This window comes from Quercus robur, chromosome 6 (genome assembly GCF_932294415.1).
Source record: "Quercus robur chromosome 6, dhQueRobu3.1, whole genome shotgun sequence".
Taxonomy (NCBI): Eukaryota; Viridiplantae; Streptophyta; class Magnoliopsida; order Fagales; family Fagaceae; genus Quercus; species Quercus robur.
This window is the reverse complement of record NC_065539.1, coordinates 49,874,718-49,889,127: the sequence shown is the minus strand read 5'-3', so window position 1 is coordinate 49,889,127 and position 14,410 is coordinate 49,874,718. Positions and strand designations below refer to the sequence as shown.

Genomic DNA, 14,410 nt, shown 5'->3' with positions numbered 1-14,410 from the left:
TTACTTTTTTCCACCACTCACGAGTCACAATCTAAGATGTGTACAGTTGTATCATTTCATGTGTTTTTAAAATTCTGGATTAGCAAAAGAGAGAAGTCCATGGAAAGATGCTAGGTTGACTTCTTCAATACCAAACAAACGACAATCTGGGAATATCATAAAGATATTTTTACTATAATAGGTTATAATTTCAGCTTAAGTATTTTGTCTAAAGAGCAAGACTTAGGTACAATACTTAAGTGTTATTCCTTAGGTTTCTTTTTTAAAATTCTGCCATATAGATTTTTTCTCATGGGATGGAAGTGTATTTTTTAGTTAAGTAGCAATATTGCAGAATCTTAAGAAGGAAACTTAAGGAATAACACATAAGGTACTATACCTAAGTTTTGTCATTTGTGTAAATATAATAATCTATAAATTTTCATTCCTCTTTTCACCATGAAAATTTTAATCAAATTATTAAAGAAAACATTGATGTGGCTTACAAATTATTGAGTATATGACATGTAATTTGAGAAAAATTATACATTTAATTTTTTTTTAATATATATATATATATATATTCTATACCATATATAAGAGGATTCTCATTTTTGAGTTGAACTTTTATGTAGTTCAAAAATATCCTTATTAATGAAGGTAACTTCATTTAGAAATAAGGTCATAAATATCAAATAACAAATTCAATTTTGAATTTGAAAAGAAAACTTCTAAAATCTAGGATTTTTTTCCCTCACGCTTCAAAAAAGAAATTACAGTTACTGTTTATCTCTAAAGTTTATCATTTTTATTTGTTTGAAAAATAAATAAATAAATATTGTAGGGATAAGGGCCCAAGATCATATATTGGGTCTTGAGTTTTGTCCGAGAACATTGAAAGGTCCGAAGAGGAACAAATAGTTATTAGGAGTTCCAATTTAAAGTCTCATAAGTAAGGAACGAATGAAAGGTGGTTCGAGGAGGAACTCCTCCTTGGATATGATGAATGCAGCTCAAGTATCTATTCCAGCAATTAAAATGACCCTCCAAAAAGCTCCAATGATAGGGACATGCCTCATGAACATATGAGAAGGAAGGAAACTCAAAAATATCTAAGGAAAAGCTGCTACCATCACATTAATGCACTGTAACTACTTTTCTAGCCACATTTATGTGGAGAAGACTTCTAAACAGTGCTGACTTGGCTACCACAACTCACAGAAAACCAAAAAGGGTGTCTAATGGGACAGATACTCAAGTGAGGGCTCAGATGATCAATAAGTGTAGGATCAAGATGATCCTAAGGGAGCTATATAATGTGAGAGACCTTTCCTGAGAAAAGGATCGGAAAAATAGAGAGAAAACACTACAGCAATCTAAATTGTCTTTGTATCCAATTGTGATCAATTTATACAAGGGTGATCTCCTCGGACTGAAAGTCCATTAATATCAGATCCTCTTATTTGTGTTTGATTGAAATTTAATTCAATACTAGCCGTTGTCCAACTCATTAGAGTCTAGTTCTTTGACCCACACTCTACAGATTTATTGTACTGGGTTCATTGGACCAAGATCTCATACATCTTGGGCTTGGGCCGTAAATCGTGTCCTTACAATTGGTATCGTCTGTGGGAAGATCTAGTGTGATAGTGAGTTCGATGTCTAACTATGGTAGGATCAAGTCCTCATCGAGAAGAATCCATGGGTTCTAGGCAACAAGATGACTTCCTTAACCTTGAATGCAAGCGAGATCGAGAAGGTAGTGCACACACCACCCATGTTGGTAAAAGTCATTCTCGGGTTGGGAGTCATGTCTCTCAAGAGCAAAATGAAAAAGCCATTTAAAGGGAGATTGACAATTTAAAGAGGAAGCTACGCCATGCACAACGAAAACGAACCCCTTCCAGTTCTGACATCTCCTCCAATGATGAAGAGGATGCTAGTTACAGGCAAAAGTCAAGAACTCCACTAAGCGAGTCTTTCTCCTACGATGAAGAGCACTACCACAGGCAAAGATACAAGAGCCTGCCTCGTAAAGGCTTGGGAAATGATATGCAATTTGTGTCCTTTTAGTTCACTTCAAACCATTCAGTCCAATTCAGTACATTTCTATCCATTTGGAAAAGAAATTATGATGTTGTTTTGTTGTGACAAAATGGGTGCTACTGTTGGGATTACTGATTAGAGTTTTCTTTGGGGGTGCGGTGTTGGTAGCTTTTCAGTTGGATGAGTATTTGGTTGGATGGGTTATAGATAAATTCCCTTTTAAAATTTAAGTCATTTATGGGTGTTTGAGGCAGTGTCACAAGGAAGTTGTTTTAAACTTTGCAAGTTGCATATGAATGAACATGTTGGTTCAGGTCTAAATGGTATGTTCGATATGAAAAATGGCATAACTAGAGGAAATTGTAGAATTTTCTTCTGCAATTATCTATACTATAATTTAAGGGGGTTTTCCCTCTTTAGAATGGACATTTTATTGGTTCTAAAATACACTACAGTCTACGTTTAAATAGGGGCAAAACTTAGTAAAAATGCTTCTTTAATTCTCACGTAAAAACCTACATACGTCCACACTTTACTCTCTTGAAGTCAAATTTTGTCTAGGCACATGAAGTTAAAAGTTTTCATTACTTGCTTATGGGTTTTGCTTGAAATGGAAAATGTTTTACATGAGAAATCAATGACAATGATGTATACAAAGGAACCTGTACACATATTTGTGAACGATTTTCCAATATAAAAAAGCCTTTGATTTGTTATATTTATTATTTAATGGAAAGCTATTTAATAGAAGATGTGAAGATCATATTTTTAACCAACCATTTTTAGTAATTTATCTAGACAGTGTTGTGCTTACAATATATAGAGAGGCAATGTGAATAACAAAGTTTGTGTATTCCCTACGTTTGCTTTGTATGGAAACATAATCATAGCATGCATAATAGTAAGCTATGCATATGAAATTGTGATTATATGAATCCTAATATTTGAAAGTTGCAAATCATAAATATTATCACCCTTGCTACCCCTTTATAAACTCAACTTTGCAACCCATTTCTTGCATCTTGAAAAGCAAAGGAGGTTTTAGCCCAAAAAAATAAAAAAGCAAAGCAGGAAAAAATGGTGTTCAACATTTCTTTCATAGATCATGTGATCAGGATGTTGGGTGGTCGTCTCTTCTGGAATGTATTTGTGCGCAAGGATTTCTGCATCCCTGGCTAGCAGTCGTTGTTGTTCTTGGTATATCACCAAGATGATGGTGATTACAACTTATAATATCATATGATTAAATTTCGTTTCACATTTATTTTTATTTTTATTTTTAAAATTTTGGCAAAAGAATGTAGTTTACACATTTCCTTGCACTAATGAAAGCGTTTCTTTATCTGACCTCTACTCTCTCACACACAGTCTTCGCAGTTTCTTTGATTTTAGTTCTACACAACATATTGTTTGATTGCAATTCTACTGTTTTCTCTTTGCTTTTGATTTTATTATTCCTTGGACATACTATTTATTTTGCCATGTCAACAAAACTGCAGGATTCCCTTATCCCATATAGCACAAATGTAGAATCCATTGTCAAACGTTCAATTCTGAGTATTAAGAATCAAACAGATTGGCAAAGCTCGTACGCTGAGAGTTTACTTCATAGCACCAAGGCTGAGACTGAGCCTAAAACCATGATCTCAATTTTTTTTTACTAAGTCATTAAATAAATAAAAAATTTTAAAAAAAATTTACTAATCCATTGACCATTTACCACTGTTGTATACCTTTTTCTTATCAAACTTGTCTTAATTTCTTTCCGAGGCTCATTTCACATGTCACGCCCAGGAAGGATTTTTATTATATTACGAGTCATCTACCAACCCTGCAGCCATCAATCACTAGGCCAAGACATTAACAAAATGATGGTTGTAGTGTTGAAAATTGGAAATATATAAGCTTCTCTTTTAAAAATCTATTAGTCTATGAATTCAGCATTGTTCAGTGAATCTTGCTTGGGGAGTGTAATTGCTTCAGATCCAAGCCTATTTTGGTTCGGTTGATCTTGACAAAAGCAAAGGAACCTGTTACAAACACAAATTAGAAACAATTCCCTTTTATTTAAATTTAATATTCTTGCTTCTACGGTTCTACCATTCAATTTTACTTGGGTAAGTGAAGCCTGTGTTACATTTAGGCACACTCGGGTGCATCTACGCAAGACATTGCTTATTGTACTTAAAAGAGATAATGCGTATGCCTGATGCACAAGTAATCATTGGTATATTTTTGTACATATTAAATAAAACATTAACCGTTTATCATTCAAAATACAGAAAAATGGCCTCGAGAGAAAGCAAAAAATACAACCGTGAAGGCTTTGCCATAACAAAATTTAATCGGTATTAGTCAAAAACCCATGTGATATACAATAAAGCTATTGAAAATAAGATTTAAAAATATCTTGAGCTTTTCTTTTTCTTCTTTCTTTTTGTTGAATACGTCGTTTTTTAAACAATGGCTCCATGGAGAATAATTGCACCAGCTTCCTTGAAGAGAGATTTAAGACATTCATTCCTAATGAATTGCCAGAATGCATCAACAGAGCTCTTATACGTGATAGCTTCACGTATAAGAGCTCCACTGGGGAGGTAAGATTAGCACCATTTTTGACAATCCAACCAAGAGTAGAGCTAGCAGCAAAGAAACTATCTTGAAATCATGTATAAAATATATGAGATGAATTGCTTACCCCAAATCTAATAACTATTCAATGAAATCGTGCTAAAAAGATATCAGAATAATGTCATATCAAGTATTTAAGATAGTCATGATTGATGAACGGTAATAGAACTGGATTACTGAACATTACTTCTCTAAGTCTTGAATATATATTTTTCCTCTTCTTGAGGTTTTTTCTTAATTTCTATCAATTGCACAAACAAACAAACCCAAACAAATTTACAGATTATAAGGTGTATAATATTGGACTCTTTTAATCCAAATTGACTTTAGAAACCAATCTATATATTACTAAAAGCTGAAGCATAGCGTTTAATGCTGCTGCGCTCATGTTGAGTCACATCAGCATCCACGTCATTATCTTTTTTCTTTCCATTTTCTTATAATTATTTTTAATATATTTTTATTTCATATTTACACTTCTCCAACCTTTCTCCATCCCTTACCTTTTCATCTCCTCACTACTTCTCCAACCTTTCTCCTTCTCTCACCTTCTCATCTCCCCACTACTTTCTACGTTAATATTATTCTTTATATTTCCCTTCATCTTCTTCTATTTTTGTTTCTTCTTATTCACACCCTCTTACTATAAATTTGTCACTATCTCTTTCATTCTATGCATAACTTTCTCTTACTAAAAAAATGTTCTCTCTCTCTCTCTCTCTCTCTCTCTCTCTCAATTTTTGGGTGGATTTTTATTTTTTATTTTTCTTGCATCTTCACTTTAGGTTGATAATTTTTTATATTCTTTAATCTACTTTAGGTTAATGTGATTCAGTTTTTTTTTTTAATTATTGTGTTTTTTTTTCTCTCTCTCTTTGATTGTTAAATGTTATTTTATTGCGTTAAAAGGGTTAAATATAGCATATAAAAATATAATATTATTCTACTACATAGCATGATTTGGATAATTTAATTTGGTAGTTATTGTAATTTGATAGCATGATTTTTATAGTGCTCAATTTAGATGTTAAACTATGAGACTTTAATCATTTTTGTTTATTTTTTAATTCTTTGTGGTGGACAAAGTACTCTTAATAATTGTATTAGAAATACTCTACAATGCCATTTATTTAGAGAAAAGCAAAGGTTGGCTAAACAAAAATTATTGGATGAGAGACAAATTTTATCTTTCGCAATTTTACTTTAATTATTATTATTTTATAACAATGCATATATAGAAATTTAATTCTTAGGTTTTGCTAATAATTGTTTATTTGATAATATGTTTTGGGTGGATGAAATTACAATTTCTGCAAAGAAAATAACCTTAGTAGATTATAAACAACAAATTGTTTTCCTAATTGGTCCAATTAATCATAGTTAAGTTTTATTAATTTTTTTAGTTACTTTTTTCAGTGTTTTGGATTGTATGCAGAAAAAATAAGTTTGAGAAAGTTTGTTTAAAACTAAAAGAATAATTTCCAAGTTTTATATTCTATTTAATGATTCACAAAATGTTATAACTTTTATAAAAATAAATAAATATTTTCATTAACTTGCCTTTTGAATTTCTGAGAAAAATTGTATTTTTTTCATTTTAGTACGACAAAAATTATTAAATTTATGATTTTATGATTGTTCCTATATTACATTTATGATTATTCTTATAATAAATAAAAATATAATTACAAAATTCATTACTCTTTATTAAATTAGTTTAAATTGTATAAAAATAATTAATAAAACCACTATAAAAATAATTATCATGCGCAACGCACAGGTCCACGGCTAGTACTACTTAAACTAAATGCAATTAACAACATTAAGATTAGTAAAAAAAAAGAGTTAGTCGAACTATTCTTCATTGACAACAATTATTAAGACAGTAGTACTCTTTTAATCCTAATTGACTTTAGAAACCAATACAACTTAAACTAAACGCAATTAACAACATTACTGGACTAGTAGAAAGAAGAGACAGATTTAAAACCCAGATCTATTATTCAATAACAAGAGAATTATCAGTTGAACTAACTAGAATTCACGACTAAAACATATAATTCATGTCATAAATGTATTCTAAAGCAAACATTTACCTCTTACAGTGCGGTAAACTTGGGATAATACTTATAAGATATTTACATACTCTTTTTGCTCTCCTTAATTATTTGCACAATTTTTTTTAAATAAAACATTTTTATATTTACTTAAAGTAGATTGACATGCAAAATTTTTTAATCAGTAATAATATTTAAAAAGTAATATATATATATATATATATATATATTTCCTTTGTCTCACACAAGATTTTTTCTTATAAAAGTTGTTTTTAAATATATGAAACTTTTTCAAAAGTTGAAATTCGTTATAAAAAAAAGTTTCATATATTTAAAAACAACTTTTATATAATAATAAAAAAAATCCTTCAAAAACCAGGATGTGTACTGAAACTTCTTTTGTTCCTTAGTTCTTAATGCAATCGTTTTTCTACCCAAAAAAAAAAAAAAAAAAGTTGAAATTCAGTTTCTTATATAACCTTTATTCATAAAAAAAAAATTAAAAAAAAAAACTATAAAAAGTGTTTTCTTTTTACATTTTCATAAAAATCATTTCATTTCAAAGATTTCAAAAAAAACAAAAGTGAAGATTAGTAAAGTCAAAATTTTTATTACAATTATCTTACGTTACTTTCTTAATTTTTTCCTGCAACTCACAGTCGGTCACCTGGACAACTATGGTAAGTCGTGTCATTTCAAGTAATCTTAAAATTCCGGATTAGCAAAAGAGAGAAATCCATGGAAAGATGCTAAGTTGACTTCTTCAATACAGAAAAACGACAGTCTGGAAAAGTAGGAGAAAACTTTTTACCTTTTTGTTCCCTTAACATGGACCGGGTGTACATCTAAGTTGGATCAGATCGAACGGTAAAACTAACTAAAAAAAAAAACTCAAAAATTTAAAAAAAAAAAAAAAAAAAAAAAAAAAAAAAGGCAAAAACTCCAACCTTATCTACCAGTCAATCGTCCTATATTAATAGTTACGAAGGTAAAATAAATAAGGCCCCCAAAGAGTTTTCGAGAAACAAAGAAAGAAAGAGAGAGTTGGAGATCATGTCGTGCCTAGCTAGTTGCTGTGCAACTTCGACATGTGGTCTCTGCAACTGTGTGGCCTCTGGGATCACCAAGCGCTCTGCTAGACTTGCTTACTGTGGTCTCTTTGGTGGATTCTTAATCCTTTCTTGGGTTCTCCGTGAAGTTGCAGCTCCTCTGTTGGAGAAAATCCCATGTCAGTTTCAATTTTTTTTTTTTTTTAGCTTTTTTTTTCGTTTCTTTGTGTGAATTTGTGGAATATGTGAACTGGGTTTGCTCTGTTTCCAACGTTTTCTAATTGGGTTTTTGTCAGCTGGGGTTGGTTGTTGTTGCTTTGCTTGGTTGATGTGTTCTTGTATATTGGGGATTAATTGTTCATTTGATGGGGGCTGTTGAATTGGAAATAGTGAATTTAATGATAAAATAAGCTTCGAACTTTGGACAACTTGCATTGATATCCTGATAAATTACCAAACGTTCCAAAATTTTAAGCGGTTGGAAAATGGTGAATTTAATCATTTTAACTAAAATTCTAACAGGGACTTCCTTTTTCTAGTTCTCTTGCATTTATTTCTGAACTTCCTATCTTGGGTTTGTTTTGCTTTAAGTAATTTATTGAAGCATGCTTAATTATGTGCATAGTTGAGACTAATCTAAAGATTCTAAACTACTAGGCTGAATTCTCATTTGGGCAGCAGCCGGTTGATATTAATTTGTTTAATAAATGGCTGAAAATTTAATGATTTAGATATTCTGAATTATTTCATCCAAATAATTTGGAAATCCTGTGGAAATTTGGAGAATTTGGCTGATAAGTTAGTAAGTTGAAGAATTTTCAGGGCCTAGTAAGGTTGGATGTAGATTAGGCAATATATGCATTTGGGGGCCAAAATGAATTTTCCTGATACCTGATAACACTAATGAGTTACTAGTTGAGATTTATTTTTGAATTTGAGAATTGGCTCATGAGCTCAACGGAGAAAAAATGTATATTTTAAATTTGCAATTTTTGTCCTGGACATTTGTGTTAACAGGGATAAACACTTCTGAAACTCACACAAAGGGATGGTATGAAATACAAGCAGTTCTTCGTGTGAGCATGGGGAATTTCTTGTTTTTTGCAATTTTTGCTCTTATAATGATCGGTGTAAAGGACCAAAATGACAAACGTGATGCTTGGCACCATGGTGGATGGATTGTGAAGATGGTGCTCTGGATTTTACTTGTAGTCCTCATGTTTTTCCTTCCTAATGCTGTCATTTCAGTATATGGTAAGTCTTTCTTCCACAATTATGATAATTAAACTAATTGTTATCTTCTGCTGCTTTTCTTTAGCCAGGATTAGAGGAGGATTGTGTAAACCCTGTTTCGAAATATATGTGTGCTTCACAAATGCCATAGGGGGGCCATTGCCAGAGGTTTTCTTGGCTGCTTTTCAAAAATTTTGGAGTGAAATATTTGAATAAGATGCAATAAATTGCTCATAGCAGCTAAATTAACATAGCAATGGCCTTCTTTTTGCTCTAGGCATTTATGACTATTATGCATGGGGCTAACTCATTATACTTCTTTTTATTCTGTGCAACATATATAGGACATGGGTTTCCAGAAATTACCATGCCCATATTCACCCTGGGGATTTCTCATAGTCCTTAGGCTTCAAATTTATTAGAATAACATTAAAGCAAGGGAAGATTGATTTCCTCCTTGCATTGTAATATGGCTCCACTAACATGATGTGATAAAGAAGACACATCTATCCATCAGATGATCAATAAGAAATCTTCTCATGAGCAGATTATTCTTTTCCCTGTATTTGATGGGATTGATCAAGTATATGACTGGCTACATTTTGTCATCATGCACTTGCGCATCAACTTTCTTTCTTTAATAATGATGCTGTTCCCCAAGGATGGCTGTCTTGCCACAAATTCCCTACTTAGTCTCTAATTATTCAAAAAATTTCATTCTTTTCCTGAGATATGATGCCAAATATTATTGATCTATGCAAATTTCTGTACTTGCAGGAACTCTATCAAAATTTGGGGCAGGGTTATTTTTATTGGTTCAAGTGCTTATCTTACTAGACTTTACACATGCATGGAATGATGCATGGATTGAGAAAGACGAGCAGAAGTGGTTAGTTCAAATTTTCAAATCTCATCATACCTTCTTTCATTGCTTTGTTTTGACTTCTAACCTAAATGGCATTTTTTAGGTATATTGCTTTACTTGTTATCTCAATTGGATGCTACATTATAGCATTTACATTCTCGGGAATTCTGTTCATCTGGTTCAACCCCTCTGGCCAAGACTGTGGCCTAAATGTCTTCTTCATTGTCATGACCATGATCCTGGCATTTGCATTTGCCATTATTGCTTTGCATCCTGCGGTAAGCTTAGCATTTTGTATTTTACTGGTTCATGCTCTGGGGCAGACTGTTTTTTGTTTTTTTTTGGGGGGGGGGGGGGGGGGGGGGGAGCACAACATTCAGCAGAAATATTAGGTTGCAAAATGTGTGGAGTAGCCCTCCCCCTCCCCTCCCTTGGATGGAAAATGACACCTCCTTATATGTTTTTATTCCTTCGATGCAATTGTGTTCATCAGCCCTTTATGTTATGATGCATTTATTGCATCCTGTATAGTTAATGATTTCTTTAAATCCCCTAACTATCCTAGTGCACATGAAGGAACCAACTTTGATTAATTCATTAGTCAATCAAACTATTGTCAACTATCTTTCTGTATAGTTTATATCAACTATCTCCAAACAATCTAAGGGACCAACAATGCTGTTAGTCTGAGGCAGAGGATATAAAACTAAATGCAATCCTTACAGCCTAAAGGATTTAGGCCAGCATCTTTAAATATTGTACTCTTTTAATTAAACTTAAAAACCTAAATTCACAGTACTAAGGGCTTTTTAATATTCTGGGTTTGGCCACAGAATGGGCATGTTTTGAGGTATTAGATTGGCATCCAATGGTTGAAATCTGTAAGCTCTGAAAGTATTTTGGGCACGTGGTCTATATGGTACACCAATCATTTTTTATAAGTTTATATAGTAGTAGACCCATCATGCAGAGATTGCATGATTATTTTTCAAAAATAACTAGCAATATTCTCTCATGAGCTGGAATTATCTTGTTAATTTTATGTGGTGCAATGTAATTCTTGTATTTACAAAATTGCAAGTTGGTATTCATGTAACAGAGGGTTGTGACCCCTTTCTGAACTTTAGTAATAGAAAATGGCTTTTGAACTGGCAAGATGATTGTGACTGGAAATTTCAAACAGGTGAATGGTAGCCTCCTGCCTGCTTCTGTGATCTCTCTTTATTGTGCTTATGTGTGCTACACGGGTCTCTCCAGTGAACCTCATGACTATGTATGCAATGGTCTGAACAATACCAAGGTAGTCACCACAAGTACTCTTATTCTTGGGATGCTCACAACTGTTTTATCTGTTCTATACTCTGCTCTTCGCGCTGGATCATCAACGACATTTTTGTCACCACCATCTTCACCCAAGTCAGGTGCTCATAGCTAGATGGAATCCTTTTTAGTTATTTTACATTTTCAATATAAGCGTTCTGAAAAAATATTTCTTCAGACATCTTGATGAAGTAAATGTTTTCAAAGGAAGGACCAAATACAGTAATTCTTTGTTCTACCTCATTGTAGAATAAAACCATACTGGTAAAAGTTGTTATTTTTCAGTATGTTCTATATACTTGGATGAGCTCTTGACACTTGGCTTCTCTGACCTTCCATAGTAGATAAGGTAGTAAAGGCCAAACCATTCTGATATGGTATAGGATTCTGAAGGTCTGGATCCTGCTGGCTTTTTGTTCTCACCTGCAGCCACATATAATGAATGCTGGCTACATACTAAGTGCATTCTAATATTGTTAAATCTTGTTGCAGGGGGGAAGAAACCTCTTCTAGAAGAAGAAGAGTTGGAAGAAGGAAAGGAAAAGGAAAAGAAAACGGATGCAGAAGCGCGCCCAGTTAGCTATTCATATATGTTCTTCCATCTGATATTTGCTTTAGCTAGCATGTACTCAGCTATGCTTCTTTCTGGATGGACCAGCTCATCTGAGAGCTCCGACCTCATAGATGTTGGCTGGACATCAGTTTGGGTTCGGATCTGCACAGAGTGGGTTACTGCTGCACTGTTCGTCTGGTCTCTTGTGGCCCCTCTGATTTTCCCTGATCGTGAGTTCTATTAGGTGTCTTGTTCATGATATGTCTAGCACTCCTGGAATCTGTTATTATGTGCATAATTAGGTAATGAGGTATAAATTTAATTTGTCTAAGCTCATTTTTGGGGGTGGAAAAAGAAAAGGGACGGGGAGTAATTGTTCTCTCACATTCGTTAATGTGTACTCTGTACAAACAACATCCATAATTTCGTGCACAATGTCCATATTTTTTTATTGATATCCACATTTAAAATCCGAAATGGATGATGTATACGGATGATGTACAATAAGGAATGTGTGAGAATCAAATGTGCAATGGGTAGAGGGGGGAGGGGTATTAGGTCTATCAAGTGTTGTATCCTTCCGGAGTTAGGTTTGCAAATTTCCCAATATGGAACAGATATTGCTATGGTATTTGTGTCTACCATTTGAATTCTATTGTCAAACTTTTTTTCTTTTGGAAACCATGATGCTTGTTCTTCATCTTTTCTTTACATTTATTTTTAGTGACATTTGTTTATTTTGTCAAAACATCGAGTTAGAAATGGGCAGTAATGGGATATTTCTAAAGATTAGTTCCTGGTAAATCAGATCATTTGGTTCATTTAAATAGAAGTATTTGAAGAGAGATTTGGATTTCAGATCTAGTGTAAATGACTTTAATAACGTATAGAATTGTTTGTTTTTTTGTTTTTTTTTTTTAAATATTGATGAATTTAATTGATGGATTTTACCTTTATTAACGTATGGATTTGATGTGATTAGGTGTAAAACATTATTCAAATACATGATATACAGGTATTTTTGTTATAGCAAACTTCAAGTTCGAGCACATAATGTGTTGTTAAGTTCTTATCAAATAATTATTCTAATAATTGTTTCTTAAAACCATGATTTTTGTCATCCAGCCATAAAATATATAAAAAATTTGTATTAAAAAAAACCCTTAATTTTTGTGAGTTTCAATTAATTTAACTGAAAAAGTTTCTTATTCTTAATCAAGTGAAATGAATTTGAATATTTCCTACATAAAAATGGAATACATTGATATATATGAAAGAATGCATTGATATATTAGCCGGGTGATTAAAAAAAAAAATTATATCATGGAACAAATTAGATGTCATAGATTTAAACTCTATTGAATACATGAAAATAAATGAATCTCTTTAGTTATTAAATCTTAAAAATTTAAATATAAGCATAACAGGCCTGTAGATGTACCAAAGTAGTTCATAAACAGCTTGAACTTAGCTCATAAAAAGCTATATTTGTTTGTTTATAAACAAACCAGGCTTGAGCCTTAGTTTTATGTTTGCTTAATAAACAAGCCAAGATTAGGCAAAAAAAAATTTGTTCATGAATAGACTCATAAACATTAAAACTTGATATAAAACAAGCTGAGCTTAGACTAGTTTATATGCTTTGTAATAAGCTTGACAATTAAACCAATATCTTACTATGACTTAGAGTAATTGGGAGTTAGGACCAAACCAAATAAACTTACTAATAAGTTTGATATGAGCTAGATAATGTATTTGTATTGGATCTCAAGCTCAAAATTTTGATATTGAGCTCAAGCTTGACTTGAGCTTAAGCTTTTAGAAATTTTTAACAAGTTTGAGCTCAAACATCATTTATAGACTTTGTTCAAGCCCGAGCCAATCTTGGACATTTACTTTCTTTGTTAAGCCAAGCTTGAAACACTTAGCTCAACTCGTTTACCGCCATAAGCATAAGGTGTTGGTGGAATTAGGGCTATCAAGACATAATTGAAAACTGACAAATTAGCATAATGAACGATGCAAAACTGCAAGTGCACAGTATCGTAGTTTTATAGTAAAGTGATGAGAAGAGTATTGTCCTCAGGAATTGGTAACTTACTTTTGACAAATACCAAAATTATGCTAATCTCGATTTTATCTAGAGAAGTTACTAAGGTTTTTGTAATTGGAATTCAAAATAAACTCGATTTAAATAAAAGATACGCAGAGGAAAAGAAAGATGTTGCTTGAAAATCAACTTAATGAAAAAGAAACTTCTAGGAAATCGATTTCACCTAATCCCTCACTATGCTTTACTCATCTAGCTAATTGAATTTAATTCTCTCTGTCTGTTAGCAATCTCCAAACTCATCCAAAAGCCTCTTTTGATAGTCAATTGAAAACATTCTTGTTCATTATTTTACACAAGAGTATGCAATTTAATAAAGCAAAAAAGCATTAAGACCAATGATTTTAATACTACATAAGTTCATACAAGTCTTTCGATCTCTATATTTACCTATGCTGAAATATTCAAGATCTATCCTATAATCCCCTCTTTCAACAGCAAATCACAAGATTAAAATCATCTAATTAATGGCCAGTTAATTAGAAGCAATAAGTTTAGAATAAATTAGACAAACATGAAGAGAATTTGTTCAAATTAACATAGAAAAGCAAGCATAGTTCGAAATTA

The 14,410-nt window shown here is 32.2% G+C and overlaps 1 protein-coding gene across 1 annotated transcript; it reads left to right on the top strand.

Annotated features, from left to right (window-relative positions):
• The first annotated feature begins 7,702 nt into the window (after nucleotides 1-7,702).
• Nucleotides 7,703-12,444, top strand: LOC126689290 (uncharacterized). Its single transcript, XM_050384436.1, has 6 exons — nucleotides 7,703-7,941; nucleotides 8,780-9,016; nucleotides 9,773-9,884; nucleotides 9,964-10,138; nucleotides 11,044-11,281; nucleotides 11,673-12,444. Exons 1-6 carry the CDS (start codon nucleotides 7,767-7,769, stop codon nucleotides 11,975-11,977), a joined length of 1,242 nt encoding a protein of 413 aa, XP_050240393.1. The 5' UTR covers nucleotides 7,703-7,766; the 3' UTR covers nucleotides 11,978-12,444.
• The last annotated feature ends 1,966 nt before the right edge of the window (nucleotides 12,445-14,410 follow it).